This window comes from Macrotis lagotis, chromosome 5, assembly GCF_037893015.1.
Source record: "Macrotis lagotis isolate mMagLag1 chromosome 5, bilby.v1.9.chrom.fasta, whole genome shotgun sequence".
Taxonomy (NCBI): Eukaryota; Metazoa; Chordata; class Mammalia; order Peramelemorphia; family Peramelidae; genus Macrotis; species Macrotis lagotis.
This window is the reverse complement of record NC_133662.1, coordinates 260,756,658-260,778,017: the sequence shown is the minus strand read 5'-3', so window position 1 is coordinate 260,778,017 and position 21,360 is coordinate 260,756,658. Positions and strand designations below refer to the sequence as shown.

The 21,360-nt window shown below is 56.5% G+C and overlaps 2 protein-coding genes across 4 annotated transcripts; one reads left to right on the top strand and one right to left on the bottom strand.

Moving 5' to 3' along the window:
* The first annotated feature begins 6,376 nt into the window (after positions 1-6,376).
* Positions 6,377-18,015, top strand: VWA5B2 (von Willebrand factor A domain containing 5B2). 2 transcript variants are annotated; one of them, XM_074189611.1, is made up of 20 exons: positions 6,377-6,474; positions 7,210-7,434; positions 7,554-7,727; positions 8,797-9,007; positions 9,276-9,433; positions 12,083-12,214; positions 12,337-12,461; positions 13,316-13,471; positions 13,601-13,711; positions 14,029-14,237; positions 14,320-14,431; positions 14,510-14,695; positions 15,041-15,601; positions 15,687-15,876; positions 16,056-16,391; positions 16,484-16,621; positions 16,707-16,775; positions 16,852-16,909; positions 16,994-17,105; positions 17,199-18,015. In XM_074189611.1, exons 2-20 carry the CDS (start codon positions 7,296-7,298, stop codon positions 17,739-17,741), a joined length of 3,720 nt encoding a protein of 1,239 aa, XP_074045712.1. In that variant the 5' UTR covers positions 6,377-6,474; positions 7,210-7,295; the 3' UTR covers positions 17,742-18,015. The 2 variants fall into 2 exon arrangements, with proteins under 2 accessions (XP_074045712.1, XP_074045713.1); XM_074189612.1 differs by lacking the exon at positions 16,056-16,391.
* Positions 18,016-18,030: 15 nt separating this feature from the next.
* On the bottom strand, positions 18,031-20,967 carry ALG3 (ALG3 alpha-1,3- mannosyltransferase). 2 transcript variants are annotated; one of them, XM_074189617.1, is made up of 9 exons: positions 20,748-20,967; positions 20,307-20,406; positions 20,087-20,234; positions 19,740-19,900; positions 19,324-19,444; positions 18,845-19,050; positions 18,662-18,737; positions 18,423-18,568; positions 18,031-18,338 (listed from the first exon to the last, which is right to left on the bottom strand). In XM_074189617.1, the coding sequence occupies exons 1-9, from the start codon at positions 20,950-20,952 to the stop codon at positions 18,167-18,169; spliced, it is 1,335 nt and encodes a 444-aa protein (XP_074045718.1). In that variant the 5' UTR covers positions 20,953-20,967; the 3' UTR covers positions 18,031-18,166. The 2 variants fall into 2 exon arrangements, with proteins under 2 accessions (XP_074045718.1, XP_074045719.1); XM_074189618.1 differs by having other exon boundaries at positions 18,032-18,338; positions 20,785-20,870.
* Positions 20,968-21,360: the final 393 nt, after the last annotated feature.

Below are 21,360 nucleotides of genomic sequence, written 5' to 3'. Positions count from 1 at the left end.
TGCAATTGGAAAAATAAAATAAAATATATTAAAAAGAAAGATTGGCTGCTGAGCCAAGATGTGTTGTCACCAATTCAGTAGATTTAAGAACAAGAGACTGGACCCTCTCTGGTTTTCACTCCTACTCTTCAACCCTACTGAAGAAGTGACAATTCTCTTTTTTCTCTCCTCTCTCTCCTTCCCTCCCTCCCCTCCCCTTCTTTCCTCTCTCTTCTTTTTTGTAGGACTACCTCTGATTTCCCATGATGGGGGAAAAAACAGGTTACTCTCCATTCCACCACCCTAGCAGACATAGCCACTACTTCCCAGCAGCTAACTAGCAGATGAATCTGGCCTTATACTTTGGGTCTCTAGTTGCCTTTTCTAATTTGTATTTCTTTATTTGAGCATAAGTGACTATAAGCCTTAAAAATATAGGGGATAAAATAAAATGACAGAAAATATAGGTTAGACATGAAGTTTTATTCTCTAGGATTTACCATGGATGACTTTAGGTGGAAGCCATTATAATAATGATACCTCAAGCCCAGAGAGAAGGGGAAAATTATCCAAAAACAAAGGATAACGGAAATAATTAATCTCTTGACTTCAAAGCCAAGAAGACATTTTGATGAGCTTAGAAAGAAGGTGCCAATGACTTAAAATTTTCTCTTTTTTTTGGAGCTATGAGGCTGTACATTAAGCTCCACAATTGTTTGTCAAAGATGCATCCTTATACAATACTAGCAGATGAATTATCTCTTCCTATGGAGTAACTTTTCGTCTGAGAAAACAGAAAACAGACTCAAGAAAAATAAATAAGACAGGAGAGGACCGTTTCCCCCCATTTAGATGATGTGAAAGGAGGAAGGAGCTAACCTCCTTACCTCTCATTCAGATATGATGCCAGTCTTGCTTGCATCTTTGGTTGACTTCAAAGCCAAGAGGACATTTTCATGAGATCAAGCAGAAGGTGTCAATGCTGTTTTACAATTGCCTTTTACAAGAAGAGGTGGGGGAAAAAGAAGACTGAGCTGTGAACAAATAGACTTAGGACCTTTCTCATAACTTCAATCTCTTCTAGTAAGGCCAGTGAGACCAGATCACTAAGAAAGCTTTAGGGACAGCTAGGTGGTATAGTGGATAGAGTCCTGGCCCTGGAGTCAGGAGGATCTGAGTTCAAATTTGGCCTCAGATGCTTAGTAAATACCTAGCTGTGTGACTTTGGGCAAGTCACTCAACCCCATTGCCTTGAAGAAAAAAAAAACGGAAAGAAAGTTTCAGAATGAGAAAGCTATGTTCCATTCAGGTCCAAGCATGAGATAGAAAGTGGTCAGAATTAGGTTAGGCAGCCAACCATGCATTTATTCATTCACTTGCTCATACCAATTGAGGATTGGCAAGAAATAAAAACTCCCATTTCTAACTAGAGAGCTTAGGTGTTGGTTAAATCTTGCCCTAACTGATGTGTCCTTTGTCCATATCATATTGAGCCACAGTTGGACACACGGTACATTGAGTCAATATGGTGATGCCATTTTGGTCCTCTTCACATATGAAGAATGAATAATCATACTTATCTATTTTAATACTTTTTAATTTAGAAATCCAAGTGGGAAAGCAGATCATATAATCTATGAGTCAAGTACTACCTATGGGAAAGCCACCCCCGAGGCCATAACCAAAGTACCACCACCTCCTTGGGGGGCTACTTAGTTGAATTAAAAGAATAGCTCCCAGGAAGAAAGAGTCTTTGGGGAGTTGGCAGAGCAAACTCTTAAGTCTATGTTGTTATTTCATTGCTTCCTATGTGTACCATTGAGAATGGAAGTTTCTACCAGGCAGAGACCTTTTATTTCATATCCCAGATTCACAGTCTCATCAGAACTAAAAGAAATTCCAGAGATCATCTAGTTTGGCCTATTCCTGAATGCGAATTCCCTTTTTTTTGACACCCCCACTCCACTCCAAGAAATCATTGTCCATCCAGCTTTCATTTGAAGACTTTCAGAGATGGGGACCTCCTTACCTGCTGAGGTACTCTGCTCCATGTCAGGATAATTCAGAAACCTTACTACCTCTCTTCACTCAGCTGTACACTTAAAGCACACACACACACACACACACACACACACACACACACACACACACACACACACCCAGTAGATTAGGTCTAAGCAGAGGAATGTCAGTGTCATGTTGGCAGGAAAGCAGTTAACTGTAGGGAAGATTGGACCATACTGGAGTATCTGAAGTGTTTTGTCCATACTTACCCACCCCTCAAAAATCATCAGTGGTTCCCCATCATCTCTGGGATATAAAATCCTCGTCCCCACCTCTCAGCTAGACAATGAACAGGCAGGCAGAGTAATAGGTTTTAATTTTCCTGTTCTTTGCTTTCATCATCTACATTATTCAAAATGCTCCCATAAATCCTAGTGGCCATTAATACTGCCTTTGGCTTCATGCTATGCATAGTGTGGGAGACAAAGAGGAAGACTTTCTCCCTTTTAAAGATAAGAGCTTTTCTTTGCCTCCACTAACCAAGGCTAAAACAGGGCCAGAAAAAGAAGGAATGCCCTTTTTAATATGATCCTTGCAAAAATGTCACGATTAATAGAGGTGTCTCCCTGCGGATTAGGAGCTAAGAAAAGGGCATGGAATACTGAGAAAAATGCTGAACAGAGAGCAAGGAGCAAGGCCTTCCTTAGGTGACCCTGGTGGAAACTGGGTGGCTCAGACTAGAGAGGTATCAACGTTATTTAGGCAGAAATTAGGAGTCTTGAGCTTGTCAAGTTCTTACCCTCACTCATAAGGCCCACCTACTGGTCAGACTTGCAAAACAACACCCCAAAATCTGTGGCTGTTGTTCAGTCCTATCCATTCTTTGTGCCCCATGGACTTGCCAGTTCAAAATGGAATGTTCTTGGCAAAGATACTAAAATGATTTCCTTTTTCTTCTGCAGTAGATGAAGGTAAATAGAGGTTAAGTTACTTGCCCAGGGTTACACAGCTAGTAAGTAGCTGAGGCTGGATTTGAACTTGGAAGATGAGTCTTTTCTGATTCCAGGTCCAGGGAATCTATCCACTGTGCCACCTAACTGCCTCAGTAGGGATCCTTTGGCTCCTTTTGTGTTGGAAGGACGATGTGTTGTCTCTTGAAAGCTGCCAGCATTATGCCTCACTCCCGGAATAAGGAAGGAAAGTGAGAACAGTTTCAATGAGAGCATTGCATTTGGGTTAGTTTTGTTGCCATGCAGACCACCGGGCTCTGCCATCTCCAAGAGATGACTGTCCCTGGCTTCTGTTGTCGTTCAGTTATTTTGCAGTCATGTCCAACTCTTTGTGACCTCATTTGGGGTTTTCTTGGCAAAGATACTGGCATGATTTGCCATTTCTTTCTCCAACTGATTTTACAGATGAGAAAACTGAGGCAAACAGGGTGAAGTGACTTGTCACTTAGGAAGTATCTGAGGCTGAATTTGAACTCAGGAAGATGAGTCTTCTTGGTTCTAGCCCTGGCATTCTATCCATTGTGCCACCTTGTTGCCTTTCTCCCCAAAATGAGTGCCCAGAAAATCTGTCCTTGGGTAGCAGGCTAGATTCTTGGATCTTGCTGCCTAGTGAATTCAAAAGCCTTGCTCCTCTACAGAGTATTTGGGATATATGAATGTAATTCATGAACTACACCCCCAGGCTTTATGGATACATCACCTTTACTATATGCTTTTGTAAGAAATTGGCACCAACTGTTGGGTGGGGTGCTGTGTATTGGTCAGAAGTGCTGATTAATGATCTGACTCCTCAAAGTGAGAGAAAAAGGAGGAAGACAGATTGTTAGACAAACACAGAAAGGGACAGATGGAGACAAAAAACAGACCTGAAGAGGAGAGAGTCGAGGGGAGGGCAGGACAGGAGAGGGAAGGCTCATCAGAACATGCCCCGATTCCTTGGGACAACAGATGTCTCCAAACAAAGGTCATCATTCACTGAGAGAAACCATGAAATTGGTCAGAGACTGCCTAATCAACCCTGCCTAGTATCCCTCAGTAGAGTATAAGCTCCTTGAAGGCAGGGACAGTTCTATTTTAAGTGACACAGGGGATCACTGACCTTGGAGTCAAGAGGATATGAGTTCAAATCCAACCTTGGACATTTGACCTTGGATAGGTCACTTCACCCTAATTGCCTCATAGTCAGGGCCAGCTTCAATTGTCCTGGATTTTATATCTGCCCAGTAAATCCAGATGGCTCTGAGGAGAAAGTGAGGCTGATGACTTTGCACAACATCCCTTCACTCAAATCCAATTCATGTGCTTGTCAGGATATCACTTCCCTGAGGTCATGGTCTTTTTTGAGAATGAAGGATAAACAACAAACAAAAATTACATAGTAGGTGCTTTATATAATATATATATATACATATATATATATGTATATATATATATATATTTATATATTTGTTGAGTTTAATCCAGTATCTGTCAGGATCGATTACTGCCCTATGATTTTAGGTGGGTAATCTGGGGTTCTTCCAGCCTCACTTTCCTGCTCTTTAGTAAAATGAGAATCTTCAACATTCTGTAGAACATTGATCAAGGCTTGCCATCATCATTGCTAATAGACAGTTATGGAGAACCTAATCGATTTGGGAGGATTTAGATAAAGAGATCTACGGTTCAAGTCACCATCAGGACTTTGCTGCTTAGATGGGAAGACCATACAGATACAGAAGGACAGTAATCATAGCTGATGACCATGTCGCTAGTGACCCTAGGTCATTAACAATACCTGTATTACCTATTTCACAGGGCTAGAGGAGAATCAGGAGCAAGTGGTAATATGAAAACCCAGAGGGGAGAGACAAGTGTCTAGGAGAAAAGGGTGTGTATGTGCTTCTCAACTCTGCCTCCTCTATGGTCTCAGTAAGAACTCTGAACCCAAAGAATGTTGAGAAAATGGAGTGAATTTGGGAAAGTGGGCAATGTGGAACGGGAGGTAAACTGAGACGGGTAATGATGGCAGGAGATTTTCAAAGCTCTTTTGAATGTATAGATTGTATTTGCTACTCCTCTGATGCTGCGCTTCTAGGTACCTTGGACAAGGCACTTCCCTCTTGTGGACCTGTTTCCTCTTCTCCAAAATGATGAATAGTTCATCATCTGTTTTCTCCTGAGTTTGTAAATTAAGCTTCATGGGCCCCAGCTTGCTCCTCTCTAAAATGAGGCCCCTTGCAACTCTGGGTCAGATATGAGGAAAGGTGGAGGGTCTTGGGAGCTCAGTGCTGAGGACTTTTTTGGTGTTCTGCTGTCTTTGTTACAAAAAGCTATTTAATGTCCACAGGATTTACCAGGAGTCCAGCCCCCGCATTGAACAGATGAGGAAACCGAGGCACAGGGAGGTGCCTCTGGCCCTCCAGTCAGTAAATAGTAGTGACCGAATTCACAAGCGGAGTTTCTAATGCTGGTCCCACCCAGTGTCTCCCAGATCATTTCTTCTGGCTAAGCTTTGGTTTTCCTATCTGTGAAATGGGGTGAAATCACATCGAACTTTGCGAGGCCACACTCTGCTGCTCTCCACCCCCCCCCCCCCAGAACTGCCTCTTGTTTACAGGAACACCCAGTCCCACCTTCTGGTCCTCCTTCAGGAGGAGGGCGGTGTGGGTGGTGATGGGCTGTGTGTGGCATAGGAAGGGCTCCTGTGGCAAGGACAGGGAGCCCTCACCAGGCTCGGTAGGGCCTTATTTTGTAGTGAAAAAGCCCCGGACTAGCGGGCTCGAGTCCTGGCGCAAGCTTTGCCCCCGCGCTGTGCATCCTTGGGTGAGCCCCTTCCCATCTCTGCGCCCCAGTGTCCTCCCGGGCAAGGCCTCGGGCCAGCTCGGCCCCCGGGGTGGCTGGCCATGGAAGGCTGGGCCCTGGAGGTGGAGCAGGGGAACGACAGTCCGGGGAGAGGCTGGGGCGCCCGCGCGGCATCTCGCCGAAGACAGGGCTCCTTCCAGGGCGGGCCACCGTGAGGGATCGCCGAGAAGGTGGAGGGCAGTGGGCCGTCCCATTCCCCCCCTCAAGGTTGAGGGGGTGGCGACCAGGGCCGGGGTGCCCCGGGGTTGGCCCACCTCCCCGCTGCGCTGCGGCAGGAGGCGCCGGCGGGGAGGGGCCGGGAGGGGCCGGGAGCCACGCCTGCCTCTCGGCTGGGGTCTCCCCGGAGAATGGGGGCGGGGCGGGGCCAGGCATCATCCCGGGAGAGGGAGGAGGAGGAGGGGGGAGGAGGAGGGGGAGGGGGAGGGGGAGGAGGAGGAGGGAGGAGGAGGAGGGGGAGGGGGAGGAGAGGAGGGGAGGGAGGAGGGGGAGGGGGGAGGAGGAGGAGGAGGGGAGGAGGGGGAGGAGGAGGGCGGGAGCGCTGCAGGGACAGAGAAGGAGCGAGCCGACAGTCCGAGGCGGCCCGGCGGGAGAGCAGCCGCAGCCCGGCCGGAGAGCGGGCGGGCGGGCAGCGCACCAGGTGATGGGGATGCAGCCGGGGCTGGGCCGGGGAGGCAGGGCAGGGCGAGCCCCCCATCCCGCCGCGCCCCCCAGCCCGGGCCTTCTCAGCCCTTGGGGGGGGCGCGGCTGATGAGACAGGGAGGGCAGCCACACGGGTGCCCTCCTTGGGTCCCCCCATGCGCTCTGCTCTGCGGCAGGGGGCTGGCCGGCTGCTCCTGGAACCCTGGAGCAGCCCCGCCTTCCAAGTCCGGCCACCCCCGAGGCGACAATGAATGGAGTAGCCCCTCCCTCCTTTCTTCCCCGCTTCCCCTTCCCTCCCGGGGCTGCCGTCCTCGGCTGGAGGGAACCGGGGAGCCCCAGAGGGACGGAGCAGCTGCTTCGGGACGCCCGTCCTTTCTTGCCCTCGCTCCCGCCCCGGCGGATCCGGGCCAAGAGTCTGCAGCCCCTTGAAGCCGCCTCCGCCTCCCCTTGCAGCAGCTGGCGGCCGCTTGCGAGCCCCGAGGGCCCTGGGCAGGTAGGGCAGGGCGGGGGTGGACAGTTGTGGGGACTCCCCCACCCCCAGCGCCCATCTGGCCTTCCCTCGCCTGCCCCCTCCAGCTCCTCATTAACGCTGTGGCCCCTGGTTACTAGGAGATGCCTCCCGGCCTCTCCCCAAGGTAACGGAGGGGAGAACAGGGAAGCAGATGGTCCGCACCTGCCGCCCTGGCCTCTTCGGGAAAGCCCTGAGTCTCACTCTTGCGACTTCCCAAAACAGCTCCAGGAGCATCTTTCACCCCCCGCCCCGGACCGCTCTGAAGTTCATCCCTCACCACTGCCTCAGCTGAGCCGGACAGGGCCACCATGCCCGGCCTGTACTGCCCAGCCACCTGGACTCCTCTGCCCCTCAAGGACTCGTGGGTCAGGGCCTGTGCCAATGGCCCTTGCCTGGGTCTCAGTGCCCGCCTCACGTACCACAACCCAGCACCAGAGCCTGTGGAAGGTGAGGCGAAGGGCTAGCGGTTGGAAACCTGAGACAAGCAGGGGGGCCAACAGAGCAGCCGTGTGAGAGTTTGGGGGGACGGGGCCAGCCCTCCATCTGCAGTCTCCCCATCCACACAGGGGTGTTCGTATATCCACTGGCCGAGGCCGAGGCTGAAGTGGTGTCCGGCTTTGAGGCAGAAGCGGCCGGAAGGCGGGTCTCCTTCCAGTTGCAGAGCCGCCACCGGAGTCCCAGCCGGCCTTGCTGCAGGGAGCTGCGTCCAGAAGCTGGCCTGCCCCGACGTTGTGCCCAGGGTGAGGGACAGGGACAGGGACATACCTACAGATAGGGAGAGATCCAGGTGTGTCTTCACAGAGATAGGAAGAGATCCAGGTGTGTCTACACAAGATAGAAAGAGATCCAGGTGTGTCTACATAGAGATAGGAAGAGATCCAGGTGTGTCTACACAGAGATAGGAAGAGATCCAGGTGTGTCTTATACAAGATAGAAAGAGATCCAGGTGTGTCTACACAGAGATAGGAAGAGATCCAGGTGTGTCTACACAGATAGAAAGAGATCCAGGTGTGTCTACACAGAGATAGGAAGAGATCCAGGTGTATCTACACAGAGATAGGAAGAGATCCAGGTGTGTCTACACAGAGATAGGAAGAGATACAGGTGTGTCTTCACAGAGATAGGAAGAGACACAGGTGTGTCTACACATAGACACCCCAAAAAGACAAGACACAGGTAGATATACACCCACACAGGGAGAGACAGAGATCCGGGTGGGTCTGCACACAGGTAGGAAGAGATGGAGGTATAAGCACACCCAGATTCAGAGATATGAACAGAGACAAAGGCAGAGACAGCGATGTGTCCCCAGAGACCGAGTTGCAGTTCAGAAGTCTCAGAGAGCCCCCAAATACCTCCTGTGTAAAATAATGGGGCTGGATTAGCCAGTCCCCAAAGTCCCTTCCACTTCTGCCTTCTGGCTCTGGTCTCCAGAGACACTCCCAACACATCTCTTCACCTCTCTTACTTTCTCCCCACTCCCACTGGCTCTGAGTCAGACCCTCTGATCCACCCCTTCCCCACCAGGCAGTTGGATTGCGGGCCTCCATCTGCTCTGCCACTGCTCCTGTGAGGAGGATGGCGGAGAATGAGGAACAAGACTGAGGTGGTTGGGTGGGCAAGGTCAAGGGCCAGTGTCCCGCTGGGCCGCTCACTCCCTAAAGTGCCCCCACTTTCCTACTAGCCCGTCCCAGGGCTTCCCTTGACTGCCCCAGAGCCTGGTACTCGCCAATCTCTATCCGCTGCTGACGGATGCCAGCTTCACCTTCGATCTCAGGACCACTCTTATTTCTGACCCCATCACCCCAGGTCATTTGGTTCTCGATCCGGCCCAGGCTCGGTCCACACTGGTGCTACCCACAGGCCTCATCGCCCCTGAAGGGACCATCACTGTGTCACTGAGGAGCAGCAGGGAGCTTCACACGAGGCCAGATGGGGCGATACGTGTAGCCTTACCCTCCATCCTCACCCCCCTGGCGCAGTCCAGCCCAACCAGACCCTCTGGCCTCTGTGACGACAGGTTGGGCCTATGGTGATTCTCCCTCCCTCCTTGCCTGGGCTTCTCTGGGCCTCCCTGGGGTGAGCAGCAATCAGCTGAGAGAGGGCAGGCATTGGAACAATAATGGGTACAGCCAGAGGAAGCAGAGAAGCACAGGATGGGGAGGGGAGTGGGGTGCATTGCAGGAGACCCTTGAAAGAAACTGAGTGAAGGGCTGACTCCTTGGGGCTGGGGCAGGGGAGGGGGGGAGTCATGGAGGGCTAAGAGTGATATGGCCCCTTCCTTCCAGTCCCACCAGCTGCTTTGGGGTGGGCACTCCTGAGGATGAGGAGCCTGCCCTGCAAGACTCACCAGCCCCCAGGGACATGTTTAGTGGCCCTGCTCGCTGTCCAGGGCCATACACCTTTTCCTTTGAGATGTTGGTGACTGGACCATGCCTGCTGGCAGGTGAGTATGTCTCACTGGGTATACCAGATGCCTGGGCATCTTCTCTCCCCCAGGGATGTCCCCGGGGTCAGACAGGAAGCCAAGTACAGCTCTACTGTAGAAAGGCCCTGGACCACAAGAGGAACAAAAGTTCCTTCCACCTTTGAGAAGCCCCATGAAATGGGAGTAGACACATATTAAACACCTACTGTATACAAGGCTGGGAGGGTACTGGGAATACAAAAGCCCAAAGGAAAGTCCTGGCCCTCTCCCTTCCATTCAGCCAGGAGAGACAAGTTAGTAGAGAAGCAGATTTGATCTGTCTCTGTATCTCACATATATAGATGTGGCTATGTATGTGTAGAGACACAGATACAGTTTGTAAAAAGCTTAGTGTATTTTATTAAGTAGCTACTATGGGCCAGGCCCTGAACTAAGCACTTTTCATTAGACACTGTTAGCATTTTCTAGTTGAGGAAACTGAAAAAGGTGGGAGTTAAATGACTTGCCCAGGTTCTTACAGTAATAAGTATCTGAGAGTGGATTTGAACTCTTGTCTTGGAGCATTCTATTCTGTCTGCTTCCCTACCTAGCTGCCTCAATTGGGAAGGATAAGTTGGGGGCAGATTGGGTATGCAAGCTGAATCTTGAAGACAAGAAGAGACAGATGGAGGTGAGGAGGGGAAACAGGGGCAGAAGAGACAACGTAGAAATGGGAGATGAGGCAAACGTTGGGTGAGGTCTGAATCAGAGAGTGTGGAAAGGAGCATACTATAGACTAAGCCTAAAAGGTAGGGGTGGCTAGGTGGTGCAGTGGATAGAGCACCGGCCCCGGGGTCAGGAGTACCCGAGTTCAAATCCAGCCTCAGACATTTAATAATTCCCTAGCTGTGTGGCCTTGGGCAAGTCACTTAACCCCATTGCCTTGGAAAAAAAAAGACTAAAAGGTGGGTTGAGGCAGGTTTTGAAGGATTTTTAATGTCAGAGGACTATTTCTATTTGAGCCAAAAGGTAACAAGGAGTTCACTTAGCAGGGGATACCATGGTCAGAGTGAATATCTTTTAATGGATGGGTGGGCAGAAGGATGGACTAATGTATGAATGGATAGACACGTAGGAAAAGATGAAAATGGGAAGAGATCCACCAAAAAAGTAGATGATTGACACATGGACAGAAGTGAACTTCTTAAGTGTTAAAAGACTCTTGGGAGGAGCAGCTAGGTGGTGCAGTGGATAGAACAATGGCCCCGGAGTCAGGAGGATCTGAGTTCAAATTTGATCTCAGACACTTAATAATGACCTAGTTGTGTGGCCTTGGGCAAGTCAATTAACAAAAACCAAAAAAAAAAAAGATCCTTGGGAGAGGGCAAGGTCACAGGGAAGGTGGCATGAGACAAGAGGCTGAGATCTGAGAGCTCCCTCCCCTTCTGCTTTTTTTTTGGGGGGGGGAGGCAATGGGGTTAAGTGGCTTGCCCAAGCTCACACAGCTAGGCCATTATTAAGTGTCTGAGGTCAGATTTGAACTCAGGCCCTCCTGACTCCGGGGCTGGTGCTCTATCCACTGTGCCACTGAGTTGCCCCCCCCCTCCACTCCTCATGGATAATCCTTTTGTCTATGCTAATAGTCACAATAGGGTCGACAACTATCTTACAGTAACTTCTAGAAACTTGCCTGGTCCATCTGTTTCTCCCACCTGTGCCTTCTCTGTGACCTTGGGCCAGTCACTTGGCCAGTGAAATGAGGATTTGGGGCTAGTATTTGACCTCTGAGGTCCCTTCCAGCTCCCTGTCTGAACCCGAGAACATATGATCTATTATCCTAAGCCGGTTGTCCAAATAACATACTGAATATCAGCTTCTTGTGAGCAGGGCCTGGCATCCCAGAACCCTGGAGAGTGAAGCTGCAGGAGAAAGTTGGGCTGAATCTAAAGGCCTAATGAGTCAGGAGGCTATGGATTCATATACAGTTCTGGACACTTACTAGCCACCCCACCTTTGAGCCTCACTTTCCCCATCTGTCAAATGAGACTGATAATAAATATTAGCACTGATTTTCCAGCACTGTTATGAGAATCAAATGGATATAATGGATATAAAGAGTTTTAAAGAAGTGTCGGTTGTGATGCTGCTGCTGTTTGGTTCTGGAGAGGGGACGTTAGCACCTCCTATTCCCCAACACCTCATCATAGCTTCAAGATGGCCCAGGGTTCTTGAAAGCTTTGCTGGGGACCACAAAATGGGTGCAGCTTCCAGCAAGGGGAAGGACCTTGAGTGTGTATAACTTGCTGGACTGTGCCCCCCCCCCACTCCCGCTCCAATGATGGGGGGATGGGTCAAAACTCCAGCTAATTAATGGAGAATGAAATATTTTTAGTCCCAGCACCCAAGGGCTTCATTTTGCCTCAGTGGAGGGAGGCAGATATGACTGAAACAATAATGAGATGATAGATTCTGGAAGTATTGAAACTAAAGCAAGCCATTGTACCTGCCCTCAGAGTTTACCATACGGAAGCCAGAATGGAAATTGGGAATATCCTTTATCCCGGGCCTTGGGGTACTTTACATCCCTCTCTGAACCACAGGGGTTATGTGTGTATACTGAAGCGGCAGAGAGGGGGAGGCTATGATTTCCCCTTTCCAGTCTTCACCTTTCCCTTTCTGTCCCCTCAGGCCTGGAGAGTCCCTCCCATGCCCTCCGAGCAGATGCCCCTCCTCATGCCAGCTCTGCAGCCACTATCTGCATCACCCTAGCCGAAGGGCACCCTTGTGACCGGGCCCTGGAGATCCTGCTGCACCCCAGTGGTGAGGGTCGGGAGGGAAGGCGGGTCAGAGCTGAGGCTGGGGTCCTCATCTCGGCAGAGGCAGCCAGGAGGGGACCAACAGCTCTCCTGAGGGGGCACCCTCCTAAACTCCATTCTTGCTAGAACCTCACCAACCACATCTGATGCTGGAGGCAGGTGGTCTAAGTGCAGCCGAGTATGAAGCCCGAGTGAGAAGCCGGAGGGACTTCCAGCGTCTCCTCCGAAAAGACAGTGATGGGGACCGGCAGGTATGGGGCTGGGTGGGAGGAGATCAGACACCTTAGGGGAGGAAAGTGGGGAAGATGGGGCAGTCTGAGGAGGTGGAGGTGGGCCCTTCAGCTGACCTGGCTCCTTGCATTCTTCAGACAGTAGTAAACTGGGACTCAGATCCCAGAATGATAACCAAAGGCCCTGTCATAAAGGGGAGAAAGATAATATGGAACATGTCATTGCTGGCCAATTCCCTGGAGAGGTAGAGAATAGATAGCATCTATATGGAGTGTTCCAGTCCAGGAAGCACCCTTGGGAACATCATCTCATTTTGTCTATGACCCTGGGAAGGTATCCCCATTTTAAAGATGAGGAAACTGAGCTCAGAGATGGGGCTATGACTTGGCCAATGGTCCTCCCCAGGTTTTTCCTGCCAGTGACACAGAATGAGAGATGGATTTATCTTAACCCCAGGGATCCTAGATTGAGGCCTGGGAGGGATCTTAGAGGTCATCAGGTCAAACCCCATTTACAAATGAGGAAACTGAGGACGCCCCAGGTTACTCAGCTAATCAGGGTCTGAAGTGGGATATAAACCACGCTCTTCCTGGCCCCATTTCCTAGCTCTACCCACTGGTCTTCTACTAGCAGAATTAGCTCTCCTCACTCTCGGGTGGTCCCCAAAGGCAGTCCTTCTAGGGGTTCCTCTTGATAGATTGAGTGATTAATGAATAGAGAGCCCCAGGAAAAGGACAGGAATATGCCCGGCCCATGGGTGCCAGTGGCTGCTCCTTGCTCCTTCTGAAGCAGTAGTGTTCCATGGTACCCCCATCGCTGAGGGGCCCTGGCCAGACTTCTTGGGCATGACTCAATGCGCCTGTCCGGTGCCTAGGTGTGGTTCCTGCAGCGCCGATTCCACAAGGACATCCTCCTGAACCCAGTGCTGGTCCTGAGCTTCTGCCCAGATCTGAACTCAGGGTCCCTGGATCCTGGCTCAGCCACGAGGGAGTGTCTCTTCTTAGTGGACAGCCACGGAGCTACTTACAAGGCCAGTGAAGACAGTGATGAAGAGAGCGGAAGCCCGGGGGCAGGGGGCGAGGGCAGGATGGGTTGTGCCCTACCTTCCTGCCCTAGCCTAGGCAGCTCCTTGGCCCTCACTTCCCCCTTTGCTCCTCAGGAAGCCCTGCTCCTTGCAGTGAAGTCCCTCCCCTCCCAGACACTCATCAACATCGCCACGTTCGGCTCTTCCGTGCACCCGCTCTTCCAAGGCAGCCAGCCCTGCAATGACGTGAGTCCCCCCCCCCCCCCTTCCTGGAACTGGATTCCCTCCCCAAAGGAGAGCCCCCGGGGACCCTTGGTCAGCTCGCCTTCCAGGGCTGAGTTCAAGCCTCTGATGCTGAGACTCTCTCAACCTGTTTCCTCATCCATCAGATGAAGCTGGATTGTCTAAATGGCCCGGGAAGACCCTTCTAGCCCTCCATGTACGGATACCTTTTAGTCCAAGCCCCCCGCCCAGAGGCACTGAGTCGGGATGGGAACCCAGGGCTTCGGCTCCCAGGGGCCCCGTGCCATCCTGCCGCGGCCCTCCTCCCTTCTCTCTTCTAGCACACTGTGCAGCTGGCCTGCGAGGGCATCGAGGCCCTGCCAACAGGCTGGGAAAGACCCGACGTGTCGGCTGGGCTTCGCTGGGCCCTGGAGCAGCCGGGTCGGCGGGGCCACCCCCGACAGCTGCTCCTGCTCACCGGTGCAGCTCCTGCTGCCTCCGCCACCCACCACGCTCTTGAGTTCATGAGACGCCAGGCGGGCACGGTCAGGTAAGACTTGGGCTTGAGGGCTCCCGAGCAGCCCCTTGGGTTACGGGCCCTCGACTCAGTCCTTCTCCTGTCCAACCTGCAGGTGCTTCTCCTTCGGGCTGGGCGCTGCCTGCCGCCAGCTGCTCCGGGGTCTGGCTGCCCTCAGCCGGGGTCGTGCCTACTTTCTGGGCCCTGGAGAGAGGTTGCAGCCCATGGTGAGTTGAAGGGCCTGGGAGGCTGCCCTGGGGGTGGGCCCACGCGGCCCGCTAACCGTCCGCCCCGCATCCCTGCAGCTCGTGCGGGCTCTCCGGACTGCACTGGAGCCGGCTCTGAGTGACATTTCCGTGGACTGGTTTATGCCGGAGACCGTGGAAGCCATGCTGACTCCACGGGAGATCCCCACGCTCTACCCAGGAGACCGGCTGATCGGCTACTGCTCCCTTTTCCGCGTGGAAGGCTTCCGGCCCCGACCGCCTGTGGTGAGCCCGGGGTCTGGGGCGGAGGGGCGATGGGGGCACCAGACCGTGCCTAAGGCGGGGGCTGGGGCCAGGCTCCTGTTGGAGTACCCATCTCAGCACTTACTAAGCACCTTCAATGTAGGAGAAGGTCCCTGTCCTCCAGGAGCTTGCCCTCTTATCGGGGGACAAAAGGTCCACGTGGCTAGGTAGGGCGGGGGGCTGCCTGTCCTGCCTGGATCTCTTGGGTCTTGTGCTACACGTTAGATGGGGGTGTCCATCCGGCGGGCCCTGGTCCTCCCCCACACAACATCTGAGGCTCAGGGCTCTGGAAGCTCCAAGAGACTCTCCTCCTTGGTCCTTTCTCAGGGCCAAGAGCACGGATGGAGGAGCTCCGGTGGTTCCGTGTTCCCATCTCCAGAGGAACCATCAGCCACCAGCCACGGCAGTGAGCCCACAGGGGCCACCGACCCACCAGAGCCCAGCACCGCATCTGCTGGGCATTCCAGCCGCTGTGCTCCTGGGGACTCCGAGCGAGCCGAGTGGGGGTGGGAAGGCCCGCAGGGGACCGGGAGGAAGCCGGGGGCCTCCCCTTCCTTATTCCCGGCAGGTGCTGACCCCCCTGCAGATCCAGTCACTGACCCGGGGCCAGACCCCCCATCAGATGCAGCCATCTGGCGGCGGATCTTTCATTCCTCCTACATCCGTGAGCAGTATGTCCTGACACGATGCTCCACCAGCCCAGAGCCGGGGCCTGGGTCTCCGGGCAGCAGTGAGTCCCCAGGATCCTGGGGCCCTGGCTCCCCCGAGAACAGCGCCCCCCCAGTTCTCCCTTCTCAGCAGGGTCACCGAAGCCTGGCTTGGGGAGACCCCGCCCCCGCCGCCCCCACCAGTCACTCCTGTCCACTGCCTCTATCGGTCCCATTCACGGTGAGGCGAGAGTGGGGTGGGGGGCACGGGAGAAGGCCGGGAAGGATTCCCCTGAACTGGTGCCAAGCTGTGCCCTTCTTTTCAGGCTCCATCCCTAGCTCTGGAGAAGCCAGGCCGGCTTCCCAAAGCCGCTTTCACAGGGCGCAGCCTCTCAACCCCCCAGGGGGGCCAGGACCCTGTCCCCCAGCCCCGAAGGAACCAATCCTTGGGTGGACAGTTGGATAAACCAAGCCCAGACCAAAGGCAACAGCTGTGCAGAAGTCTCGACGACTCAGGTAAGAGATGGGGTGTGCGGGGACTCCCCTGAACCCCTGAGAAGAGAAACCCCCTGGGGTGGAAGATGGCCCCGGGGGCAAGGGAGAGTCTTCCAAAGACCCGGCCCTGCAGGGGGGAGTCGCTTCCAAGCCTCCGTTGGTTTTCGGATTTTAAATGTCACCCTTCATCCTCCTTGTAGGAAACCTGCTCTCCCCGACACCCCTGGATTGGGACATGTTGATGGAGCCCCCCTTCATGTTTGCCCCCTCCCCAAATGCAGAGGAATCTGTCCCCTCCCCCACGATTCCACCTCCTCTCCCCCCACGGTGTCACGTGGCAGTCCGGGCCCTGCAGGATGGGCAGCCCGTGTGCTGGGAGGTGGGCGCCGGCTTGGAGCCGTTCCTGGAGGGCCCCGAGGATCCTGTGCCAGCGTCCGCTGAGCGGGGCGAGGCCTGGGACCAAACCCTGCACCGGCTGACGGCGGCCTCTGTGGTCCGGGACAATGAGCAGCTGGCTCTGCAGGGAGCGGAGCCAGGTGGGCACAGGAGAGCCACCCGGGGCAGGGGAGGGCAGGAAGGCCCTGCGGCCAGGTTCCAGATCGCTGACCCTTGGACCTCTGCCCCCCAGGCCCCACCCGCCGCTTCCGGCTCAGAGCCCTCCAGACCAGCAAGGCCACTGCGGCCGCCTCTCTGTTCACGTACCCGGTGGCTGTGGACGCCGTCACCCGCCAGACCCTCCCTGGGGCCCTCCAGATTCACAGCTCAGGTAGCCCCTCCACAAGCCGCTTTCACTTGGCCAAGACCCCCTGGGCCACACTTCAGGGGGCTCTCCTGGCCTGTTCTCTCTACAGAGCCAGTGCTGCCAGGCCCAGCCCCTGCCTCCTCTGCGGACCCTCCGGAAGCCCCTGGTCATCCTGAAGGTAACGCCCGGTGAAGGGGGGCAGCCAGACCTCGGGGGCCGGGGGGCCTGGAGGGTCATCTGTCCGTCTATTCCAGGGCTTGCGGACAATTCCTCGGCCAGCTCCCGGGACTCTGACAACGGCGCTGGTTCGAGGTATAAATGGAGGGAGGGACCCAGGCTGGGAGGTCCCCAGACGGGCAGGAGGGCACAGGTGGGGACGCTGCCTTTCCTTCCCAGGCTCAGCTGGAGGAGATTTGGTTCTGGCCGCAGACTCTACCGCCCAGAGCCCGAGCAGGGCTCGGCTGGGGACGGTGACAAGGACGGCAGCGACCATGACTACCTCCCACTGGTGAGGGCCCAGGAGATTGGGAGACATGGGGAGGGGATCTATGAGGTCCCAGCCCCCCACTTGAGCCTGTGGCCTCTCCCTCTTCCCTCCCAGGTGCGGCTCCAGGAGGCAGCTGGCTCCTTCCACCTGGATGGCCCTTTTTGTGCGGCGGTGCAGATCCCCCATGAGAGGCTGTGCAGGGCCTCACCCTTCGCGGTGCACCGGGCCACCCTGAGTCCAGCCTCGGCCTCCTCCCCGTGGGCTCTCCTCGGCCCAGGCTCTGGGGACAGTGTGACGGCTTCCGGTAGCCAGTCCCCCAGCACAGGCTCGGAAGGGCCAGGCCAGGTGGACAGTGGGCACGGCTCAGACACAGAAGCCTCGGAAGGCACCGAGGGTCCTGGGGGCCCCGACCTGAGGGGCCGGAGCTGGGCCACAGCCGTGGCCTTGGCCTGGCTGGAACACCGCTGTCCGGGCACCCTGGGGGAGTGGGAACTGGTGGCAGCCAAGGCCGAGGGCTGGCTTAGGGCCCAGCGCCTGCCGGACCGGCTGGACCTGGCCACCCTCAAGGCCGCGGCCCGAGGCCTCTTCCTGCTCCTCCGCCACTGGGACCAGAACTTGCAGCTGCGGCTGCTGTGCTACAGCCCGGCCAACGTCTGAGGCCTGGCCCGTGGCTGGGGGAGGGGGGGCTCCCCCAGGGGTCAGCCTGCCCTGCCTGGCCCAGTCTCTCCCCATCCCCCACTCAAAGTGCCTGCTCTCCTCCTCCCCTTGTCCACTTCCTGCTCCCTCTTGGGGCCTGGGCCAGGGCTGGAGGGGTTGGTCTGAGGGTCTCCACCCTCTCTGGTGGCTGCAATAAAGTGCCTCTGAGGATTCCAGGCATGCATATTTTTCTCTGAACTGTTGCCCCCCACCCCGGAGGGTCTGGGCTCATTCAGGATGGGGTGTCTGAGAGGAGGCTGATGGAACAAGGGTGGGCACAGCATAGGGCTGGGTTCAGCCAGGTTTATTGGGAAGTGACTTTACAGGGACCAGAGTCTGTGAGTATCCCAGGGTCCCAGGTCATGGGAACCCTCCGGCGTAGGAGCTCACGGGGCCTTCTTGCTAGGCTGAAGGGGTCGGGAGGCTTCGGGCAAGTCCTTGGGGCCCAGCCACAGCTGCAGCAAGATGATGGCATGGCAGAGGTGCAGGGCCACGGAGCTACAGGATGTGGAGGGGTAGGTGTTCCAGGAGAGCTCGATAAAGCCCAGCACCAGTAGCCTGAGGGGGAGAAATGGCTCAGATGGGTGGTGGGTACCCCCACGGCCACAACCACCACTCCTCCCACCCCAGGGGGCTGCCTACCTGAGCAGGTGCGTGAGCCAGCGGGAGGGCATCGCCCAGAGGAGGTAGGGCAGCGTGTGGAAGTACCAGACGTAGAACTGGTAATGGAGGGAGCGGCTGAAGCAGATGCCAATGAAGTTGGAGGTGAAGAGCACGGAAACGATCTGTGCCTGAGGTCAAGGACAAAGGCAGAGGGACAAACTGCCCCTGCCCTCCCTCCCCTCCCCCACCTCTCAGCCTCCCACATGGCAGAGGATATGATTTGCAGTGAGGGGCCGGGCCGGAGTCTTCCTCTTTGAGGGGTCTTTTAGGAGTGACAGGATGCTTTCTCCTGACCTGGGAAGGGAAGGCACAACTTGACCACCCTGCCATTCCCTCCTTGACCAATGGCCACCCTATCCCCAAGGAGAACCCCTGGGCTGCCACCCTGGCCTCCTACACACCTGGGCCACCTGCAGAAGGCAAAGAGCGTGAGCAGAGTCAGGTGAGCAGCCAGCAGAGCCAGGTGGAAGGCCCGATTCAGGAAGAGCTCCTCAGGCAGGAACCTCCAGTTCACCGTCCAGCGGAAGAGAAACTGTCGGCCCAGGTCAAAAGAACGCGACAGGTATCCAGCTGGATTCTCCAGAAGGAACGGCAAGCCCAGGACGACCTGAGGATGGATGGAATGCCAGAATGCCAATGTGGCCACCCCAAGGGGTGGCAGGGCTGTCGGGTCCTGCCCCCCACGGCTCTCTTGAAGGAGGCTCCAGATCACCCACTGTTAGGCCAGGAGTGGGGACAGGGGCTGGAAGTCTTGGTCTGGAGGAGGCCAAGAGACTAGAGAAGCTTTTTTTAGAAGAATGAGGAGGCAGAAGAGAAAGTGTTGTGCAGGGGAACCGAGGGAGGAGCTACTGCCACCAAGGGGAGAATGGTGGTCGTGTACCTGCAGGAGGGCACAGATGCCCAACTTGGGAAGGGCCCCACGGAGGCCAAACTGAGACAGGAGAAGGAAGAGTAGGCCCGGAGCGAAGAGCAACACGTTCATCTTCACCGACACGGCCAGACTGGGGAGGAGAGATATCGAGAGTCAGTCTCGGAGGCCCCAAGGCCTCTTGGGCCCACTTTCCACCTCCTACGTGGACAGCAGACTGAGGACCCCAGGCCCTACAAACTCCCATGAAGGCGCACTACAGAGCCCACCTGCCGCCCACAAATACACCCCGGATTCTGTTCAGGGAAGGGCCACAAGGAATCTTAACTCCCTCCCCAACTCCAGGCCCAAGTGGTGTGTGGGGGGGGGCTGGAGAGGAGGGGGCTCAGGCAGGTCAGCGGGACCGGACCAGGGAGAGAAGTCTGAACCTGAAACAGCCGCAGCCCCAGCCCCAGCGCTGGGACAGCAGGAGGTTAACGCTGAGGAAAAGCAGCGCCATGGCCACCGGGTCATTGAAGAGCCGCAGCACGAAGATGGAGTGGACGCGATAGGAGGCGCAGCACATGAAGAAGAAGACAAAAGGGGGCACCTGCGGCGGGAAGAGGGCAGGACCTGGAACCTCCCTAAGGGCCTCAGCGGGGGCAGCCCCTGCCCTTTCCGGGCTCCAGTTCTGTCCTCTACGAGGTCACTGTGGGGCGCAAATGGTGGGTGAATGGGGGAGTGGGAAAGAAGGGGCACGGGTGGGCATCCCGGTGCCCGCCGGGGGGGGCCTCACCCTCCTGGTGCGGCTGTAGATTCGGAAGACGAGCAGCAGCGTGGCCAGGTAGAGGCCCAGGAAGATGTGCTGGGCCAGGCGGATGTCGGTGCCCCGGCTCGTGGCGTAGTAGAGGCCCATGAAGATGTACACGAAGCCCGCGGGGTAGCTGGGGAGGGGGCACACGAGCCACTCAGCGCCCCGCCGCGCCCCGGCCCCGCCCCCCGCCCCCCACACTCACACGAGGGGGCCGGTGTCGCCGCGGAGCCGCGTGTAGTCGTAGGTGCCGTTGATGACGCCCTCCACCTCGGCCATGTAGGCCTTCCAGTCGATCTCCGTGTCTGGGGGGGCGGGCTGGTCAGATGGGGGGCCGGGGGGCTGGGGGAGGGGCGGGCCCCCAGGGCTAGGCGCCCCCACCCTCCCTGTGTGCCTTCCCCTCCAGCCTCCTCCCGCGTCCCCCCAGGAGATCCGGGCTCGGGGCGCCCCCAGCCAGAGGGTGGACAGAGACCCCCGAGGCCCCGCCCCTGCCCCTCACAGCCCCGCCCCGACGCCCGCAAGCTCCGCCCCCGCAGACCACGCCCCTTTCCATCGCAGACCCCGCCCCTGCCCCTCACAGGCCCCCCTATCCCTCGCAGGCTCCGCCCCCGCCCCCGCAGGCCCCGCCCCGCCGCCCGGCACTCACAGGCCACCCTGCGGATGACCCAGTGGTTGATGCCCACCTCCGCCAGGCAGAGGCAGGCGGCCACGAGCGGCGTGTAGCGGGGCTCCAGGAGCAGCAGCCGCCGCTCCTGCCAGGCCCGCCGCAGCGGCGCCGGCCCCAGGCCCAGCCCCCAGCGCGCGCCCCAGCCCGGGCCCGAGCCCCGCTTCCGCAGCCCCGCCGCCGCCATCTGCCCGGCGCGCCGCCTCAGCCGCCCGGATCCGCCGCTGGAAACCGGGGCCGCCGCTTCGCGTTCCGGCGCGCCTCCGCACTGCGCCTGCGCCGCCGGCCCGGCCCCTCCCCCGCCCCCCCCCCCCCCCGCGCTAGAGGCGGGGCTGGGGCGCGCCAGGCAGAAGGGCTGGGGGATGGACGTGCGGGGAAACTGAGGCGGGGCGCGAGGCCCCTCCGAGCGGCGGGAGTCCTGGGCGGCCCGCTGTCGGGCGGCAGCTCCAGGCGGGCCCCGGAGGCCCGGGCCACCTCTCCCTGGTCTCAGGCACGCGGCGCCTTCCGCCCGCGGGAGCCGGGGCCAGCGGAGCGGTTTCCCAGCCGGCGGCCTGTGCCCGGCGCACGCACGGAAGTTCCACGTGTTTCTTAAGAA